Below are 18,889 nucleotides of genomic sequence, written 5' to 3' on the forward strand. Positions count from 1 at the left end.
TCAAAAGCTTCAATGTGAACCCCACCTTTCCTCCACAAAGTGTTTTACATACTGCTTACAGCACCCGCGCTGGTCCCAGGGGGGCCCCAAGGCCCGGTGGTAGTGCCCAGGACGAGCTGAGTCTGTTTACGTAGTCTAGATCCCTTTTGGGGGTTTTCTGGCTAATCTGGAAAGAACCCTTTAGGATTCACTACATGTGATTTGAAGCCAGCTCAACTCAATGCTCTCCGTTGGGTTTATCCTCCTAGGAGCCCGGGGGGAGCAGAATCCTGCTTTCTGCAAGCGGGTCCGTCTGGGTTAAGAAGGACAAAAAGCCTGCACGGTTCGCAAGTGGGTCTGGTCTTGGTCTCTGTGCCATCTATTCAGTCCATTCTCCCCGCTTTCCAAGTTCGGCAGTCTACGCTTCGACAAGGTCTGGGATGTTTCGTGTGGTATAATCAGGGCGAGTGGTTTTGACGATCACAGCAAATGGCAGTCGTGTGACAGCATCAGCTGCGTGTCCAAAGGGAGCACATGTAACAAGCACTTATAAGAACGTGACCTGCTCGTTGTCCTCCCGGGCACCCCCATGTCCCAGAGAGGAAAATAAAGACTGTGTTATACATAACACCACCAAAAAATGACCAGTAACTCATCATCATAAATATATTTTTAACTTCTCAAGTGGCACACACAAACTTTTCAGCAGCACACTGTGCTGTGTAACATCGGGATCTCGTCTCTGGTTAGACGTGGGGTATGTCCCCCCGTCCCGCAAAGGGTGTGGTGGGTCAGGGCCCTGGTCTCCAGACCCAAAAGGAAGATGGGTCTGTGGCAACCATGGAAAATCCACAGTCAAGCAGATAAAATAATAATTTAAAGAGGAAAAAAGAAACAATATAAGGAAAGTTATCTTTGTTCTAGGAAAAGTCTTTTTTTTTTTTTTTCAAGGTATAATGACTCATTTACAAAGAGGAAGTGAATTCTGTTGAAAAATACTTGAAATATTCTCTCAGGGGGAGAAAACAATTCTTCACCAGCTTGGCTGGCCCCCGGGCGGGGGGCTTTGCTCTCTGCCTGTCCTGAGCCCGCAGGAATGATTCCTCCTGGGAAAACAGGGCCGAGTGCCTGCTGTGGGGAGAGAAGGGGGCTCATTACTAACCGAGCACTCTTGGGCTCCCCAGGGTCCAGGGAGGACGGTGGGCGGGGAGGCGGCTCCCACGGGGAAGGCCAGCTGGTGCCAGTCTCGCTAGATTATCCCGAGGTCTCTGAGATAAGCACCCCCCACCCATCTCCCATTTGCCCATTGGTGGAATGACAAGCTTGTCCTGGGCAGCAGGGAACCAGATGGCCCCCACGCCTCCCGCCTCCTCCCTGGAGGAGCCAGTCCTGGGAGAGGCAGGCAGGGCAGTTGGGGGCAGAGAGGGTCGCCCGGGACAGACCCTTGGCCCAGGTGGGTGGGTCCCACTTTCAGTGTGAAGAAACCATCATGGAGCAAACCCACGCAGAGGAAAGGGCGGGACTCTGCGGGCCAAGGCTGGCAAACCCCATTGCACGTTGTTCTGAGGCATTCTGCTGTACCCAAGCCCCGACACGGTGCTAGGCCCAGCCCCAGGGTCCTGTGGCTGCCTGTGCGGAGGCCCTGCCTGTGGGACAGGTGGGTGGGGAGAACATGGCCCCAGCCTGCAATTTGATGTGACCCGTGGGGAGGAGGCTTCAAGGACGTGGCCCCCGGCACCCGCTTCTCCTGCTCCCTGGCACCTCCCTGGAGTCGGGGAACGTGTCTCAGCTTATAAATGAGGTGCCAGAACTGCAGGGCCCCTCCAGGAACTCTCCCGGTGAGTTCCCGGGCAGCTCGACCTTCCGAGGCTGACCGTGCCGTCGGGCGGCTGCTGGCGATGAATGACCCCTACTTTCCGCGAGTGTAGGTCCCCCTCCACACTGCTGAGACAACAGGAGCCCAGCCGGAAGGGAAAACGCCCTTGAGAAAAAGCGGCTTCCAGCTTCGCTTCTGGGAAGGAGGCGCCTGCCCGCCCACCCGCTCCCCGTGCACCTTCCTCAAGAGGGTGAAGCGGGGAGGAGGGGAACGAGGGGGTGGGGGGGAGGGGGGATGCACACAGAAGGCGGATGACTCTCAGGCTTCCGAAAAGGAAACATTCTGGAAAGCTGCTGCAATTTAGCTCCACCTAAACCCAAACCCTGGCCTTGGCAGGTGCGGTGGGGGGCTCACGCCACGCTGCCAGCCGGGAGAAGGCTGGAGTTGGGAGGTGGATGGGAAGGACTTTCCAGAAAGTCACTGTCAGGAGGGGGAGACATGACTTAGCTGTCCCAGAAGATGCCGTCAGCATCAGTTCAACACAAGGGCACATGCCAGATGCTGTGGGGGGGCAGGGGCGGGAGGTGGCCATCTCCTCGAGGGCTCTGGGGGGACAGTGTTTGAATGAAGACAAGAGAGCGAGGGCAGCTGTCCCAGGAGCAGAAAGGCTGCCTGGAGGAGCGGGGTTGGCCGGACCAGGGGCTGTGGGGTGGAGGGGGGTGAGGCGGAGAGAATGTTCATGAGAATGAACAGTCATGAGGATGTTCCGGTGGCAGAGGAGGGGAATGCGTGAAGGCCCAAGGCATGGCGTGTTTGAGGGACCGAAAGTGCATCACGTGTGTGAGTAAGAGTGAGTGTTCATGGGCTTGTATGAGCATGTGAATGAGTGTGCCTGGGTGTGGGTGTGTGAAAGTGTGAGAGTGGGCGTGTGAGCAGATGTGTGACTGTCTGTTGTGTGTCTGGTGAGGCAGGTGCCCTGGGAGGGCCAGGGATGGGTAGCAGGGCCAGGGCGCATGTGGCCACGCAGCACACGTCTAGGAGTTTGTCCTGAGATGAGAACCTCAGATGGCATTGGTGCCAAAAGCTGGGAGCAGGTCCCCAAAGTGGAAGGGGGCATTCCAGACCTTGAGCGTGTCCAGAATTTTCCAGGTGGCCTGAAGGCCCACCGGACACAGCCCCCGACCTGGGCACAGAGGCTGCTCTAGGCGTGGCTGTCTAGAAAACTCCCCCTTCTCTCTGGCTTCTGTTTCTTTGGCAAACCTGACGCTGAGCCAGGGTCCCTCCAAACTCCCAAAGGACTAGAACACACAGGAAATACCTTTTCACGGCCGGGATGTTGCTCCACACATGCACGGCGTTCCGGACAGCTCTGCCACAGACGTCCTGGATGGTCACCGGGTCAGTCTGAGACACGGAAATATCGGCTGTGGATTAGGTCGCCTGCACAATGACGTCTGCCCCCCCACTGTGCCCGCAGGCCTCAGCCACTGTGGGAACCACATCTGGCCTCAGAATACGGTCAACAGCCTTTCAGACTGACAATGTCTCCCAGTTGACATTGCTTACAAGTCACATCGTTTTTCTTATAAATCACCTTAGGAAGGAAAAAAATCCAAGATATTATTTTTAGACTTGTAACCGGTAGATTTGCGTTCCCACAGGTCACGTGGCCCAGGGAGTCCCCAGCCGCTCCAGCACAGAGGTGGAGTCCACAAGGATGAAGCAGGTCTTGGTCACTGAGCCAAGACGAGTCTTGTCAGGGAGGTAAGAGGCTTTGCTGGCAGAAGAGGAGTTTTCTAAAGTGCCAGTTTCACGGTGCCCATCAGGAGCCAAGCAGGCTGCCTGGAATCCTGGGGTCACAGTCTCCCTAGAAGGCTCTGGAAGGATGGGGGAGGAGCAGGAGGAAGGCGAGATGGACTCTCCCACATAGGGAGGGGAAGCTACAGGAGGGAGAGAGGCATGGAGGAGAAACTGAGGCAAGAGGCCACTTGGTCCCTGATACCCAGCACAAGGTGGCCTTGACTCCACCTTCCTGGACTCGGGTGGCCAGCAGAATGGCCATGTGGACCATTCCCGAGCCCCACCTCCCTGGACACATAGCCTCCTCCTGTGTCCGGGCACCTTGCTGCAGGGAGAGGCTCACACCGGCTGTACCGTCAGCTGCCAGAGCCTGGAGAGACAGTACCTATATGTGGCAGGTCTCAATTCTTCCCTGCCAGCAGCAGGAGCAAGGTTCCACAGCAAGACAGGAGCAGTCACAGAAAATATGAGAAGTTCCCTTTTTTGCCTACTTCTGATTTGGGGTAAAGTTTGATCTATGAAACGTGTGCACAAAACGATCAGAAGTCAGCATTTCTGTTGTCCTCCGAGTGTGTGGATGACTGACGCCTAGGTTTGCAAATCGAGCTTTTTGGTTGGACCCACAATAACTTATTCATGAATTTTTGTTTTTATAAATAGCGCAGCTTACAAACCTGGTCCTGGCTGCTATGTGACGACATGCTGGTATTTTTAAAATTCCAGATTTCTAAGAAGGAGAAATAACCCCAGACACAGAAGAAAGAAGAACCATGAGGCCACTTTGCTCAACTCTGTGAAAGTGATTTCCATAGCTATAAGTAAATGGATGACATGCTAGGAAAACATAACTTACCAAGTTAATCTCAGAAAAGATAGAAGGTCTTAAGACAGCCATTTCCACAGAAGAGCTACTCCTCTTTTAAAACAACAGCAACAACCACCAATCCAGACAGTTTCACAGGAGAATTCTGTCAATTTTTCAATTATTTTTGTGAAGCCAGTTTAACACGGATATCTGAGCCCAACAAAGATCGCACAAAACAAAGAAACTACAGACCAGCCTCTCTCGTGCTTGTCAAAGCAAAAATCCTAGATGAAATGCTGTTCACCAGAATTCAGCAATACGTTAAAAGAGCCATTCACCACGACTAAGGGGTTTTTTCCAGGAATGCAAGGATGGTTCATTAATAGGAAATCTATTAGTGTATTATATCCTATTAATAGACCTAAAGAGGAAAATGATCTAATTATCTAAACAGACATCAGAAGCAACATTTGACAAAATCCAACAGTTATTCTTGATGAAATTGCTCAAAAAAGAAAAAAAAAAGGAAATTGAGGGAAACTTCTGGAAACTTCCTTAACATAGTGAAATATATCAACCTCAACCTCCATGCCAGCCTCAGGGTCATAGGGAAATTCTGGAAACATTCCCATGAAGGTCAGAACAACACAGGCATGCCTGTCGCTACCAGGATTCAACACTGTCCAAGACGTTGCAGCACCATGAGGAACATGGTAAGGATGTCCCAGGTGTAAAATCAGAATGAAAGGACTGTCAGTATTTGCAGACGATCTGCTCAAACACACAGCAAGTCTAATTCAATCAAAAGAAAACTAGCATAATCCAGAAAGTAGTCCCGTGAGACAGCAGGAGCAAAACCAATGTGTAGAAATCAAGAGTTTCGTGTACACAAATCAAAACCAGTTAGATGATAAAATGGAAGATCCCAATTGCCATCCGAGGGAAAACAAAGGTGGGACTTGGGAATGACCCTAACATGAATCGTACAAGAGAGCTCGGGACCCTCTGCTGATGAGGCAGGAAAGGGCTCCTCGTCCATCCCCTGCTGGCAGGACTGTGGACCAGCCTGGGCCCTGCCCAGGGCAGGTGGGCAACACCTGGGCAAGTGACCCGTCATTTACCCTTTGATCTGGCAGTCTCACCACTGGAACCGATCCCACAGGTGGTCCCACACACGCTCCCTCATCGTAGTGTTGTTTGTAAGAGCAAAAGATCAGAAACAACCCCGGCATCCATCCCCAGGGAACAGGTCAAAGACGTTATTTTATGTCTGTACCAATGAAAACTGCACAAAATGAAAGAAACAAATTAAGAATGAGGAAGGTACTTTTGCAAAGCAAGGCGATTGTTAAGTGACAAAGAGGCGGCAGCAGGCGGCAGCGTAGGTAGATTTGCTCGTATTTGTGTAAAGGAACCTGGCGGTAACGGAGACACTGAAGACTAGGGCGTGGGGACAGGTGGGGTCAGGCCGGCGAGGGGACTTTCTGCTGTAAGTTTCTAAACTTCGAAACGTGGGGGAGATGTCTCGAGAGGAGGGCACACCAGGCCCAGCCAGGGCTGTCCTGTGTGTGTGAGGGGAGCGGGGCGGGACCCCGGCCTGGTCAGCCTGGACGGACCCATTGCTGAGTCCAGAAGTGGCTGCTCAAATGATCAGGATTCAGACACACGGAGAGCGTGGTGTGAGCGTGTGAGCGTGTGAGTGTGTGTGTGATTCTGTGTGTGTGTGGTGTGTTAGTGACTCGTGTGCAATGTATGTATGCGTGTGCATACGTCTTTGTGAGTGTGTGACTGTGTATTGTAGTGTGAGTGTGCACACCTGTGCATGTGTGCCTGCGAGTAGATGGGGGGGCGGGGCGGGGTAGGGAGAGAGGAGGCGGTATCCTGAAGATGTGAGAGGCACGGAAGGGACGGCCTCCAGGCCGCTAGGCAGGCCACAGTCTCTGCCTTACAGCCCTGTGAGCTCTGAAAGCCCAGGCCTCAGCGGCGGGATCCAAGCTGTGCCACCCCTGAAGACACCCAAGCGTCCCTCGGGGAGGCCCCGGCCTGGCCAGCACCCCCGGGACGGCAGCCCCTGCACGCACCTCCAGGAAGCGAGTGGCTACGGCCCGGTCATCCTCGGTCAGCACCAGGTTGTCCACAAACATCCAGAAGAAGGCCTGCGGGCTGCCCGGCCTGGGCCTCGCGTACTGAAGCACACGGTGGAACTGGAACAGGTACCACCCTGGGGAGGGCGTCTGGGTGGGTCTGGGTTCTGCCGGGCACACGGACACGGGGCCCAAGGGCAGGGCTGAGGGGCACTGGTGGGGGCAGGGGGACCACGGAAGGCTTGGCTCCAGAGTGGCTGGCCCGGACCCCAGGCATCCGCCTGCTCCCCAGGGTGCTTCTGCTCCTGCCAACAGCAAATGGGTCTCAAGGGCACAGGGCTGACGTCACCCCAAGCACAGACCCCAGCCTCACCCAGTGCGCCCTGGTGTCAAGAAGGGACAGAAGCCGTTAAAACAATGCAAGTTCGAGAGAAGCCAGCTGGCAAAGAGCACATGCCACTTTCTTCCGTAAATAATTCCATTCCAAGGAAACAGACGTGCTCCGGAGACACCAAGCACATGTCAGAGGCTGCCGGGGGCGCGTGGGGAGGATCAGAGGGCGCGAGGCAGCCTCCGGGGAGGGTGGAAACACTCACTTTCTCCATTGCTTCCCGGGGGATATGCATGTCCCAACCCACCAAGTACACACGCTGAATGCGGACAATTTATGTGAGTCAGCTGTACATCAATGAAGCTATTTTTAAAAATGCAGACAATTTGCTCTTTCTGCCCTCCCTGAGGAGGGCTAGAGTGGCAATGAAGAGGGTGGGAGGGACACAAGGGCCAGGGGTTTGAGCAGACCGAGGTCTCTTACCGGGAGGATGGTCACAGGCGTGGCCGAGGGGCGGCGTGGAGCCGTACACGAGGTCGAACGGGCCCCATTCTTCCACCTGCAGGGCCAGGGGCACCGGAGGCTCATGAGGGCTGGGCGGTCACAAAAGGGCCGAAGGCACCTCGTGCGTCTGACCACAAGGTTCACGACAAAGCTGACCCGCTCTGCCCCGCAGAGTCTCGGGCGCAGGGGAGGCAGTGAAGCCCAATGGGTTGGACCTGACACTGTGGTTTCTTGGTCACCACCAGCCCCGGGGACGCACAGAGCCTGGCTCTGGTCATCTGAGGAGCAGCCGGCCCTCACAGAGCACTGGGGATCAGAGGATTCCTCTGCGCCAGGTGGTGCCCTTAGAGGAGGGTTGACACACCGGCCCCAGAGGGTCCTCACGGATTTTGTGTGTTGCTGGAAAATACAAGAAGTGCCCTGACATGACCGTGGCAGCTGGAAGTTAACAGCTTGGCCACATTCTTCCCCATCGAGCCCCAACGGCACCCACACAGCAGCTCCATCAGACGGTCACCCCTGGACGTCCAGGGAGATCCCCTCTGCGTCCGATACGTTCCTGCAGCCCAGCCACATGTGTGGGACTCATGTCACCATCGTGTGCCTCGAACGTCCCACCCTGTGAGGGAGGACTCCCGCCCCGAGGGCCTGGGGCAGGCGTGCGGGCTCCAGCAATGTTCCATTGTGGGGCGTCTGAAGGGGTCGGGGGTGAGACATGGCGTCTCGGGGGAGGCCCATGGTGATGAAGTTCAAGGGGTGTGGGGTTCGAGGCCGTGTGAGGGGCACCCTCCCCCACAAGGAGACCTATCCTGGGCCTCAGGGTAGGGGACCCCCCCTGGATGGAGCTGGATGACCACCAGAGAGGAGGGCTAGCTCCTCAGACATGGGCTCCCTGGCCAGACCGGGAGCAGAACTGTGAGGCCCTGGCCAGTAGGAGGGGTTGGGGGTGACAGAGCGGACCCCCATGTTGGCCTTTTCCTTGTTGCTGCCCCTTCAACGGCCAGCCCTCCAAGCCCCCCAGCCCCTCTGCCCGTCGTTGTCGGGCCCCCAGGACGATGGGCTTGAATCCTTTCTCTGCTAGTGCGAGAGGCTGTGTGCCAGTGCTGGCGGGAGAGACCAGGGTACCCTGCCCGGCGGCCCCCAGGAGAAGGCTTCCCGGCCCTCTTCCATGGCCAAGCTGGTGCTGGTGAGTCATTTTTAGGCACTTCCTCCAAGGTCACTGTCCAGGGCAGCAGGAAGCAGCCTTCGAGGGAGCCAGAACATTCTGTCGCAGTGTCCAGAGGATGTTTCATCAGCGGATGTTTAGTTCAAGACTCAGCGCTTTTCCTTGAGAGGACTGTGGGGGCTGACCCCTTCCTGGGCAGCACCATCCACACGTGGTGGGACTGCCCCTTGGACTTCAACATGTCGGCCAGGGGATTTGGCCTCTCACTCTGCTCTGGGCTGTGGGCAGCATGGGGGCCATGAAAATGCCCCTGTCACCTCTCCCACTGCGGGGTGACTACCAGCAACTGTGCCAGCAGGTGCTAATTCCCACGAGACCCCCACATCGGCCCTGGCTTGGGACAGAGCTGTGTGGCGTCAGCTGCCCCTCCTCAGCCTCCTCCCACAGCCCACGGCGTCCCCTGACGGGTCTCTGCTCTCACCGCGGCGTCTGGAGCACTCGAGCTGTACTTACGTCCCTCCTCACTGTATTGGTGACATCGTCCAAATGTTTCAGTCGGCCCGGGTCAGAGCCGTTTTCCAGAAAGCCCAAACTCGTCAGCTCTGGATGGGCAGAAGCAAGGACACAGAAGGGCTAGCGTTGACTTTGACCCCATACGGAATCACAAGGCCAACGACTGATCATAAAGCTCTCCCGTCACCCAAGAACAAACTTTATCTTCCTAACGACACGCCCGGACCAACGATGAGGACGTGTGTTGCGTCATAAGCAAACTGCACTGAGAAGCGATTTTACAAAGTCAAGACACTGGTTGCAAAACCAGGCCTTCCTGGGCTGCGGCAGCGTGCTCCGGTTGAGGAAATCTGCCTGGTGGTGGAGTTCACGCTGATGTCACCCGGCCAGGCTGTGTGACACGGGTGTGGGCTGTAGAAGCCCTGCACTGGCCTCAGAGACTCTGCAGCCTGGGGACAGGAAGAGGAGCCCAGAGAGGACCTTACGAGGCGGAGGACGGGATGCACCTTCTGGGCAGGCAGGTGAAGGCTGGGCGGCCGCAGGCAGTGACTCCTGGGTCCCTTCAGCACCCCCGGCAGCAACTTGGCAAGCCCCACGCGCTCTGTGGGTGTCTCAGGCCCCACGTCTGTGACATGGGCTCCTGTGAGGCCACTGTGACACCACAGCGAGCATGCTGCACAGTGCCGGAAGTGGGGCGGATCCCCAGAGTCCATTTGGCCAGAGACTAAGGAGCGTTCTCATGGATTCTTCTTGCGGCTGCTGGGCCCAGAAGAATCCACAGGATTTCCAAAGGCGCCCACAGCTGGGAGTGAGCGCAGGGTCCAGAAGGGGCGGGACACTCAGGCAAGGCTGGAATGCAGCGCGTGGCCGGCCTGGGTGAGCCAAGATTTGGGAGGAGAAGGAGGGCTCAGGGCCACCCTGCAAGGCGGTCAGGCGTGTGGAGGTATCTGAACTGGACTTTGGCTTTTGGTGGCCGTGCACAAGGCCTGGTCTGGTCTGCCGTCCTAGGCAGAGACCTGGCCTGGTGGCCTCATCAACCACATTTCACACCCGCCATCCTGCTTCCTTCTCACATTTTCCCCCAAGGCCTCTCTTCTGCAGGAGGGCGGCCCAGCGCAACTGCACCCACCCCCTGCCTCCCGAAAATGACAGGCATGTCGTTCTCGGCCCTCAGCCCCAGACGCTCAGCGAGCGAGACAGCGAGGACATTCTGCCCCACTGCCCACACACACACACATCGGATCCTCTGTGGGTCTGGCTCTGGGCAGGCTCACCCTCCAGCGTGAGTCCTCTGGACATCACTGCACTCACCTTTCTTGATGTCACCAAAAAGGGACAGCACCCGCACTGGCTCTCTCTTCCACACAGGCACAGTTTTATACATCTCAAGGGGACTCTCCTATTAAAGAAAAAAAAGGACATTCTGACAACTACGTGGTTACAGAGCCCGTCAGTCACAGGGAACCTTCCTTCTGGCCCAGCGGAGGCGTTTCTCCTGGATGAACCGGGACACACCTGAGACACACCTGCCAGGGTCGGCTGCCCCACCCTGACCACACTACCCCTCCCCTCGGGCCCCCACGAAGACTCCGTCCGCCCCCCAGGCTGAGGTCTCCCACCTGACCACCCCCCTCCCCCCAACCCAGCAGGGGAGAGGCAGGTGCGGGACTGAAGGGAGATCCGGATCCCAGAGGAGACACTTGCTTTGTATCTCTTGGCTAGAGTCTCAATCTGGGGGACCCAGAATACGCACAGCAGTGGGATTCACCCTGTTCCTCTCCTTCCCCACCGGGGGCTCTGAAGGTGGGCCCCACGCTTCCGGCCCCCCAAAAGCTGCCAGCGTGAGGGCTTTCCCAGGCTGAGGACTGAGACCTGCTGGGCCAAGAGCCAGCCAGCACGCCAGCACCCCAAGTTCAGCCACCAAGGAGGCACGCTGAGGACAAAGGTCGTGGGGAGGCCGGTGGATAATACCTGTCTTGTCTTCTAGGACAGAGGCTCGGTTGATTCATTTGTCAAACAAGCACCCCCAGAGCCTCCTCTCCCCCCAGGAGGTTGCACTTCGGGGGTCTCTGGCCACTGGCAAGCAGGGCGTGGGGTCTCCGACTGCAGGGGTCCAGGCCTGAGCAGGGGTCTGCCTGCACGGGGGCTCTAGCAGATGCGACAGCACCCAGCATAGGCAGTGAGTGAGCGAGCTGTGAGCCTGGGGCAGGCAGGCAGTCCTGGGCTGCCTGGAGGAGGTGAGCGGGAGAGGAGGGTGGGGCTGGTCCCAGCACGGGCGCAGCTCTGACAGACACTGGGATGCGTGTCCTTGTTCTCTGTCTGCTGTGCTCCAGCACCGGGCCAGCATTAAGGACATTTCTGAGTCTCAACTCTGTTTTCTTTCTGAGTGAAAATCCTCCTGCAACTTGCCAGCATGGCGTCTTTCTACACTGAGACAGAAAGGCTTCTGCCACTCAATGTGTCTGAAAGAAGGCTCTAGAAGGTGTTCACAGGCCTCGTTTTCCAAAGAACACCATAAAGCCTCATCCTTTGTCACGGAGGTCTGTGTTTCAGGCTGCCCTTATCCAGGATGAGCTCATCTTGAGATCCTGAGATCGGCAAAGATCCGATTTCCAAAAGATGTCACGGTCCCAGGTAGCAGGGGTTAGGACTTGGCCATGTCCTTCGGGGGACACAGTTCAACCCACTTCGATGAGGCCACAGCTCCTGCCTAGCCCGTGGCTCCTGGACCCTCGAGAGGTCCCGTGTCTGTGCCCCGGCCCGGTGTCTGCTCCCATTTGCTGGACTCAGAAGCCCACCTCGGCTGAGCCCCTCTCCCACCCACTACAGACGCCTCATTCCAAGGCTTGGAAGAAACAAAACCGCCATGCTAAAGGGATTCTTAAAAAATAGACTGCCTCGTGGAGCCTGCTATCAAAGAGGAAAACGAGAAAAGCCCGTTCGCTTAAAAGCCTCTGACTTCACTACCTACCAGAGCAGATGGGCACTTTGCAACTAGTAACCAGAGAAAACCAACCAAGTGAGGGCCGCTGCGCATCCTTCTGCCCCAAGCTGAGCGGCTTCTTACCGCCTCCTGGTCGTAGAAGGCCTTCAGCCAACCCCGCCACTTCCTCCTCCTCTGCAGCAGCCCACTGCGTGGGAAAGGCAGGCACAGGAAGCACACCCAGTTACTCATGGCTTGAACTTTCTCTGAGGTCCCGGGGCTGACCAAGGTGTCAACACACTCGAAACAGTAGCAGCTAGAGTCAAACAGAAAACCACAGGGACTGACATGACATTCCCTCAGGCGTCAGGTGAAATCTTAGTTGGTATGTCGGTCTGCGGGCAGAGGAGAGCCTGGTCCTTGCTTTGGAGCCATCGATCGAAGCACGTTCGGGCTCAAGGCAAAGACAAGGGTGGCCCTGTGGTCTCTGCAGCCCATGCAAGGCGAGGCTGTGGCCCCGGGGAATGGGGAACGGTCCCTCTTAGGCACCTAGAGCCACAGGAACAGAGTGGTCTGCAGAAAACAGCAGGGGATTTAAGGACAATGACAGATTTCAAAGCAGCCCCCAAACGTCGGAGCCTGCAGAAACCGGTCAGTTCTCCCAGCAAACCAAGTGAAGGAGCTCCAGCTGACAGAGGGGGGAGAATTGGGGTGGGAGGAGGAGCTGTAAATACAAGGACAGTCCAGAAGGGCAGAGGGAGGGGACTACAGATGGAGCTCACATTGGCATGTAACAGGGAACCCACACGCCCCTGCCTGTCCCCTGCTGTGACCAGCAGGGCACCCGGGGATGTGGGGTTTCCGTCCCTGCCCTACGTAACCATAGAGGGAACAGTCATGTCTTGGTGATAATAATAATGAAAGAAAAATTGGAAATGCAAGTCTTTTGTCACCAAATGGAGAATTTGAGTTGGAAACGGAAAGCTTTGGAGAAATTTATCTTTTTGTGGGGAAATCCCTCCACACTCAGGATGCGTGGCTGAGAATCATGGGAGTTTCCTAGGCTCATGGGCAGTGACTCCTCAGACTCTCACCCCCGACCCCCACCCCGGGCCCCTCGCCTCACCGGGTGCAGTCTGGGTTTTCGCAGATGAGCAGCGTCTCTCCGGAGCAGCAGATGGAGCAGTAGGACTGGTTCCCGTCGTCGTCATACAAGAAGAGACAGCTGAGGAACTTGTCCTTGGGGAGGGCAGAGGCGGGCTGGCACCTCCTCTGCTCCAGCCTCGGGGAGCCACCCCGCACCTCCCTGCTTACCTTGCAGGCAGTGCACATCCCTCCCTCAAACAGAGGGTGCTGTGTGTGCACCTGGAAACTTCCACAGCAGATGCACATGTCTAAGGGGACATCCAAGGTGCAATGTGTGTCAGGATGCCATCAAACAAGAGTGACAGACTTAGGAATAAATTTAACAAAAGTAGCGCAAGACCCGTACACGGAAAACTGCAAAACATCGTTGAAAGAAATTAAAGACGATCTAAACAAATGGAAAGGTATCCCATGTTCATGGATCGGGACATCGAATGGTGTTGAAATGGCGCGCCTGCCAGAGTGGTCTACAGATCCCGCTCAAAATGCAAGCCGGCTTTTGTTTGCAGAAATTGACAAACTGATCCTAAAATGCATATGGAAACGCAAGGGATCCCCAAGAGGCAAATCCATCGAGAAAGAAAGTGGACTCGTAGGTTGCCTAGTGTTGAAGGGGATGGGGAGTGACGGTAATGGGTATGGGATTTCTTTCTGGAGTGATGGAAGTGTCCTAAAATCAGGCTGTGGTGTTGGGTGCACTCTGTGAATACACTGAAGACACGGAACTGGACACTTTAGATGGAGCCTCAGGAGCCTTGGGGCTGGGGGACAGAGACGAGCAGGGCCTCCAGCCCCATCCACTGCCTTCTGCGGGGATGGACGACGGTGTGAGGCTGCAGCAAGCCTTTCCCGAGCTGGCTGACCTTCCGCTTCACCTAAGCAGAGGCCAGTATGCAAGCACTCACCTTCTATGTCTCGCTGGTTAACCTTGACTTCATACTCAATAAGATCTGGAAAAGAAAATAAGAAGTGGCTTCCTCTGCCTACCTCTAATTTAAACATGGCCAGGAAGTGAGCACCCCAGGTTGACCTTCTGAAGTCAAGGGAGCTAGAGCACCCCTGCCACCCCTTCCCTTCCACCTTTGCTGGCATGTTAAACATGGAGCTTGAGGGGAAGCCTCAGGGTGGGGCCCTCCCACCCCTGCCGGAGCATCGGAATGAAGTCTGGAACCCTAGCCACTGCCCAGGCCTGGAGTTGACATCCTAAGTGATGGGGCCAATACTTGAAGGAGCCCCCACCTCGGGAGGGCCCCGGTGAAGGCGGGGACGACAGCTCGCTGGAGTCCACCAGGATGATGTCCATGCTGGGCTCTTCCTCCAGGTCCAGAACTGGGGCAGCCGCCATGGGACGCCCCACCGGGAGACAGGACACATATGAGCAGGCAGGAAATCACTGGTCAGCCTGTGCCCAGGATCCCCTGGTCCCCAGCATGAGGGACGAGCAGACCACCCACCTCCCACGGTGACACTCACCCCTCCCAACCCGGATCGAGGGGCAGGAAGATGGGTGGTGAGTGCCAACCTTGAGATGGGGCTTGGTGTGTCCCCTGAGACCTGTCCCTCCTTGCTCAGGGCCCCTGCCACCTTGTTGGCTCAGGTGGGCTACTCCCCACAAATGGGAGGGCAGGGGGCCTCAGAGGGGTGGAGGGGCCAATGCCCACCGATGCACCTGCCTCCATCTGTGTCCATGCCCATGTTCCCTCCTCCCGCAGTGTCCCCAGACCCCAGCCTGTGGTCTCTCCCTATTGACCACACCCTCAAAGGCAGGAGCCTGGGGAGGAGGAAAAAGGGCCTCACCGATTTCAGAGGATGGCTGCCACCGCTCCTCATCCAACTGCCCGGCTACGTCAGGGTCCCAGCTGTCCAGGGTCTCCAGGCTCAGGGTCCCCGGGGAGGAGAGGGCCATGGAACCAGGGGAAGGGGCCTTCCAGAAACCTGCAGGAAGGGGGTCAGGTGGAAGGACTGGGGGCCCAGGGGAGTGGGCCGCTCAGGAACACTGGGTGGGGGGCACGCAGGGTCCCCGCCTGACGTGACGTGCGGGGGCGGGGAGGGGCGGGACGAGGGGCCAGGGAAGCCTTTCCTGTGAGGGGGGTGTTGGGTGGGAGGGTGAGGAGCTCCTAGGGGGTCATGCTGGGTGGGGGGGTTACGCTGGGACGGGCATTAGGGAGTCCAGGGAGGGGGGAGGAGGGGAAAAGAGCCCTCCCCCCTCCCTGGGGGTGGTTAAGAGCTCAGTGCCGGAGGAGGGTTGGGGGGCGGGGCCAGGGGGCTCAGGGAAGGGGCTCTGAGTGAGGGGTGCGATTGGGGTGGGGCTCAGGGCAGGGTGAGGAGCTAGGGAATTTAGTGGGGGGATGAAGGGGTGGGGTGGGGGCGGGGCATTCAGGGCTGGGGAGGAGGCGGGGCTCGGGGAGGAGGGGACAAGAGGGACGGGGAGGGGGAGGGAGTTCCATGGGGGCTTCGGGAGCTGGGGGTTGGCGTCCAGGGTGGGGGTGGAGGTGAGGGGTGAGGAGAAAGGAGCGAGGGGGCTTTTACTGAGGTGGCACGGCCAGGGGTGCTCAGTGAGGCGGTACAAGGAGGGGTGGGGAGGGGGGCGCTCAGCTGGGGCCTGGCAGGGGCTCTAACCACTGGATAGGGGCCGAACCACAGAACAAAGTGCTGGGCAGAAGGGAGGGGAAGACCCTGTGGGGCATAACCCCCTCCCGGCCTGGGTGTGGGCTGGGTCTGGGGACTGCCCTGTCAAAGTGCAAGATGAGGTGGGGGGACCCTCGCAGTGAGAAACCGGGAGATGCCTTCTGCCCTGTGATCAAGGTCGAAATCGACAGTGATGTCCTGTTGACAGGATCGCCCTGGCTACAAGGTGGCAGAAGGGCACTTCACCTCTGTGTCTTCCTCCCCCAAACCCACAACCTCTACCCATGAGAAAAGCACCAGAAGATTCCAGTAGGGGACACCCTACAGAATACCTGCCAGTACTCGAGAGAACCGTCAAGGTCATCAAAAGCACAGAAAGTCTGAAAAGCTGTCACAGCCAGGAGGAGCCTAAGGAGACCTGACGGCTGAATGTCACGTGGCGTCCTGGGACAGGAAGAGGACGTTAGGGGAATACGGAGGAAAGCTGAGCACACAGCGGCTTATTGGTTCAGTTTGTGATAATGTATCAGTGCTGGTTCCTAACTGCAGCAAAGCTGTCACACTGACCGGGACCTTAGTGATGGAGGAAACCAGGTGGCTATATGGGAAGTCTAGCTTCACAAGTTTCCTGTAAATATAAAACTCTTCTAAAATAGTTTTTTTTACAACACAGTATTATTAACTATAGGCACCATGCTGTACGTGACATCCACAGGACTTATTCACTTTATAACCAGAAGTTGGTACCCTTTGACCCCCTTCACCCATTTCACCGCCCCCAGCCTCGCCTCTGGCAACCACCCGTCCCTTTGTTCTCTGTATCTATGAGTTTGGGGTTTTTGTTTGTTTGTTTGGTTCCACATATAAGTGAGATCATATGGTATTTGTCTTTCTCTGTCACTGAGCATAATGCCCCTAAGGTCCATCCGTGTTGTTGCAAATGCCAAGATTTCCTTTCTTTTTATGGCTGAGTAATATTCCATTGTATATATAGCACAATTTCTTTATCCATTCACCCATCAACAGACACTTAGGTTGTTTCCATTTCTTGCTACTGTGAATACTGCTGCAATGAATATGGGGGTGCGTGTGTCTTTTCAAATTAGTATATTTGTTTTCTTCAGATAAATACCCAGAAGTGGAATTGCTGGATAGTATGTTAGTTCTACTTTTAATTTTTTGAGGGCCATCCATACGGTTTTCCATAGTGGCTGTACCAATTTATGCTCCCATCCACAGTGCAGAAGGGTTCCCTTTTCTCCACATCCTCCCCAACATTTGTTATTTTTGTCTTGGTAATTATAGTCATTCTAATGGGTGTGAGGTGATATCTCAGTGTAGTTTTGATTTGCATTTCCCTAATGATTAGTGATGTTGAGCATCTTTTCATGTACCTGTTGGCCATCTTATATCTTCTTTGGAAAAATGTGTTTTCAGATTCTCTGCCCATTTTTTTTGTTTGTTTTGGAATTTAGAGAAACATTTTACTTACTAGATCACTGGTTTATCATAAAAGTATATAACTCAGGAACGGTCAGCTGGAAGAGATGTGTAGGGCAAGGTCTGGGAAAAGCACACAGAGCTTTCACGGACCTTCTCCAAGCACACCCCTCCCTCCAGACTCCTCATGTCCACCAGCCCGGAAGCTCTCTGCCCATTTCACAATCAGTGTGTTGACTTTTCATTTTGTGGATGGTTTCCTTTGCTGTGCAGAAGCTTTTTTTTTTTTTCCTGCTTTTTTTTCTCCCCAAATCCCCCCGGTACATAGTTGTATATTTTAGTTGTGGGTCCTTCTAGTTGTGGCTGCAGAAGCTTTTTAGTTTGATGTAATCCCACTTGTTTGTTTTTGATTTTGTTGCCTTTGCTTTTGGTGCCTTTGCTTTTGGTGTTAAATCCAAAAAATCATCACCCAGGCCTATCTCAAGGAGCTCACCGCCTATGTTTTCCTCCAGGAGTTTTATGGTGTCAGGTCTTAAGCTCAAGTCTTGAATCCATTTTGAGTTAATTTTTTTTTTTTTTTTGGTGAGGAAACTTGGCCCTGAGCTAACATCTGTTGCCAATCTTCCTCTTTTTTGTTTTCCTCCCCAAAACCTCAGTACATAGTTGTATATCCTAGTTGTACATCCTTCTATTTCTTCGATGTGGGATACCCTCACATCCTGGCTTGATGAGCTGTGTTTGCTGGCCTGAGGGGGTGACCCACGGCTTGATCCCAGTTGGGTTCAGATGCCATTGGGCCCGAGGGTCTGGGGGTGGCTGCATGTAGCCGGGCAGATCCCATCCTGGTTCCTGGGGCACCAGCCACGTTCCGTCCGCCTGGTTCATGCTTGTGTCCTGGCAGTGGTGAGAGACACCCCCCCACTTCAGCCTTCGTGCTGTCCTTCCATGTTCCTGGGGTGGCCCTCGGTGGAGCGGAGGGTCTCAGGGTCACACATCAGGCAACTGGGAAGGATTTTTAGGCAAGTGAAGCAGAGAGGGATCTGGCAGCAGGTACAGCGATGTGCCTTACCCGGACCACACGTCAGCCCGGGGGGATGATGGGGACCACTGTCCCAAAGTGGCCTTTGGGAGGAGACAAGAGTGCGAGCATCCATCCGGGGGCTGGAGGTCAGGTCCTTTTTCTTTTTCTCTAGACGTCAGGCGTGGGCTCTTGGCTGCTCGTAGATCGTTAGGCAGAAGCAATGCTGAGCAGCCCCTCCCAGGCCGTGGGCTGTGGGCGGGGGGTGGGGGGCGGTGAGGGCTGCAATGCGCAGGGCCCCCCACCCTGAGTGGGCTCGCCGACTTCAGACCTTCACGCTGTTGCTGCACACAAGCTCCTGGGGAGAGGCTGGGCTCAGTCCGTGATGTTTCTGGAGCTGGTCTCCCAAACCCGAGCTTCATGCACACAGTTTCGCCTGCAGTGTTTATAAAGGGAACTAGCCTTGTTGAATTAGATTTGGGGGAAATGGAGGGTTAATTGGGCATCTTTCGTGGGGACTTCTCAGAAAATTCACATGGTGATGGAAGTCGTGAACCTCCGGGTGGGGTATGCGTACGCAGTGTGTCCCAGACCAATCTGACCGTGGCGCCCTGTTCCCGAGACCGTGCTTCTGGAATGCAGGAGAAGCTGCCGGCAGCTGGCCAGAGCTGAGTGCATCAGGCAGGCGGGGCTGGGTTAGGCTGCAGCAACAGAAGCTGATGTCCTGTCCACTCCTT

At 55.9% G+C, this 18,889-nt stretch overlaps 1 protein-coding gene across 2 annotated transcripts; it reads right to left on the reverse strand.

Annotated features, from left to right (window-relative positions):
• Nucleotides 1–803: 803 nt before the first annotated feature.
• On the reverse strand, nucleotides 804–14,547 carry DNMT3L (DNA methyltransferase 3 like). 2 transcript variants are annotated; one of them, XM_044751047.2, is made up of 10 exons: nucleotides 14,306–14,547; nucleotides 13,972–14,016; nucleotides 13,047–13,314; nucleotides 12,065–12,236; nucleotides 10,309–10,396; nucleotides 8,998–9,086; nucleotides 7,299–7,374; nucleotides 6,482–6,621; nucleotides 3,114–3,199; nucleotides 804–1,110 (listed from the first exon to the last, which is right to left on the reverse strand). In XM_044751047.2, the coding sequence occupies exons 1-10, from the start codon at nucleotides 14,409–14,411 to the stop codon at nucleotides 945–947; spliced, it is 1,236 nt and encodes a 411-aa protein (XP_044606982.1). In that variant the 5' UTR covers nucleotides 14,412–14,547; the 3' UTR covers nucleotides 804–944. The 2 variants fall into 2 exon arrangements, with proteins under 2 accessions (XP_044606982.1, XP_070345077.1); XM_070488976.1 differs by lacking the exons at nucleotides 13,047–13,314; nucleotides 13,972–14,016; nucleotides 14,306–14,547 and having other exon boundaries at nucleotides 6,482–6,789; nucleotides 11,969–12,289.
• Between the last annotated feature and the right edge of the window lie 4,342 nt (nucleotides 14,548–18,889).

The sequence above is a fragment of the Equus asinus genome, chromosome 18, assembly GCF_041296235.1.
Source record: "Equus asinus isolate D_3611 breed Donkey chromosome 18, EquAss-T2T_v2, whole genome shotgun sequence".
In the NCBI taxonomy this organism is placed as follows: Eukaryota; Metazoa; Chordata; class Mammalia; order Perissodactyla; family Equidae; genus Equus; species Equus asinus.

Coding starts and splice junctions, on each gene's coding strand:
- DNMT3L (XM_044751047.2), bottom strand. CDS start 14,411: ATGGCGGCTGCCCCAGTTCTGGACCTGGAGGAAGAGCCCAGCATGGAC. Junction 13,315..13,971: donor TAACCAGCGAGACATAGAAG/GTGAGTGCTTGC, acceptor ATGTCCCCTTAG/ACATGTGCATCTGCTGTGGA. Junction 9,087..10,308: donor TTTTGGTGACATCAAGAAAG/GTGAGTGCAGTG, acceptor CTGCCCATCCAG/AGCTGACGAGTTTGGGCTTT.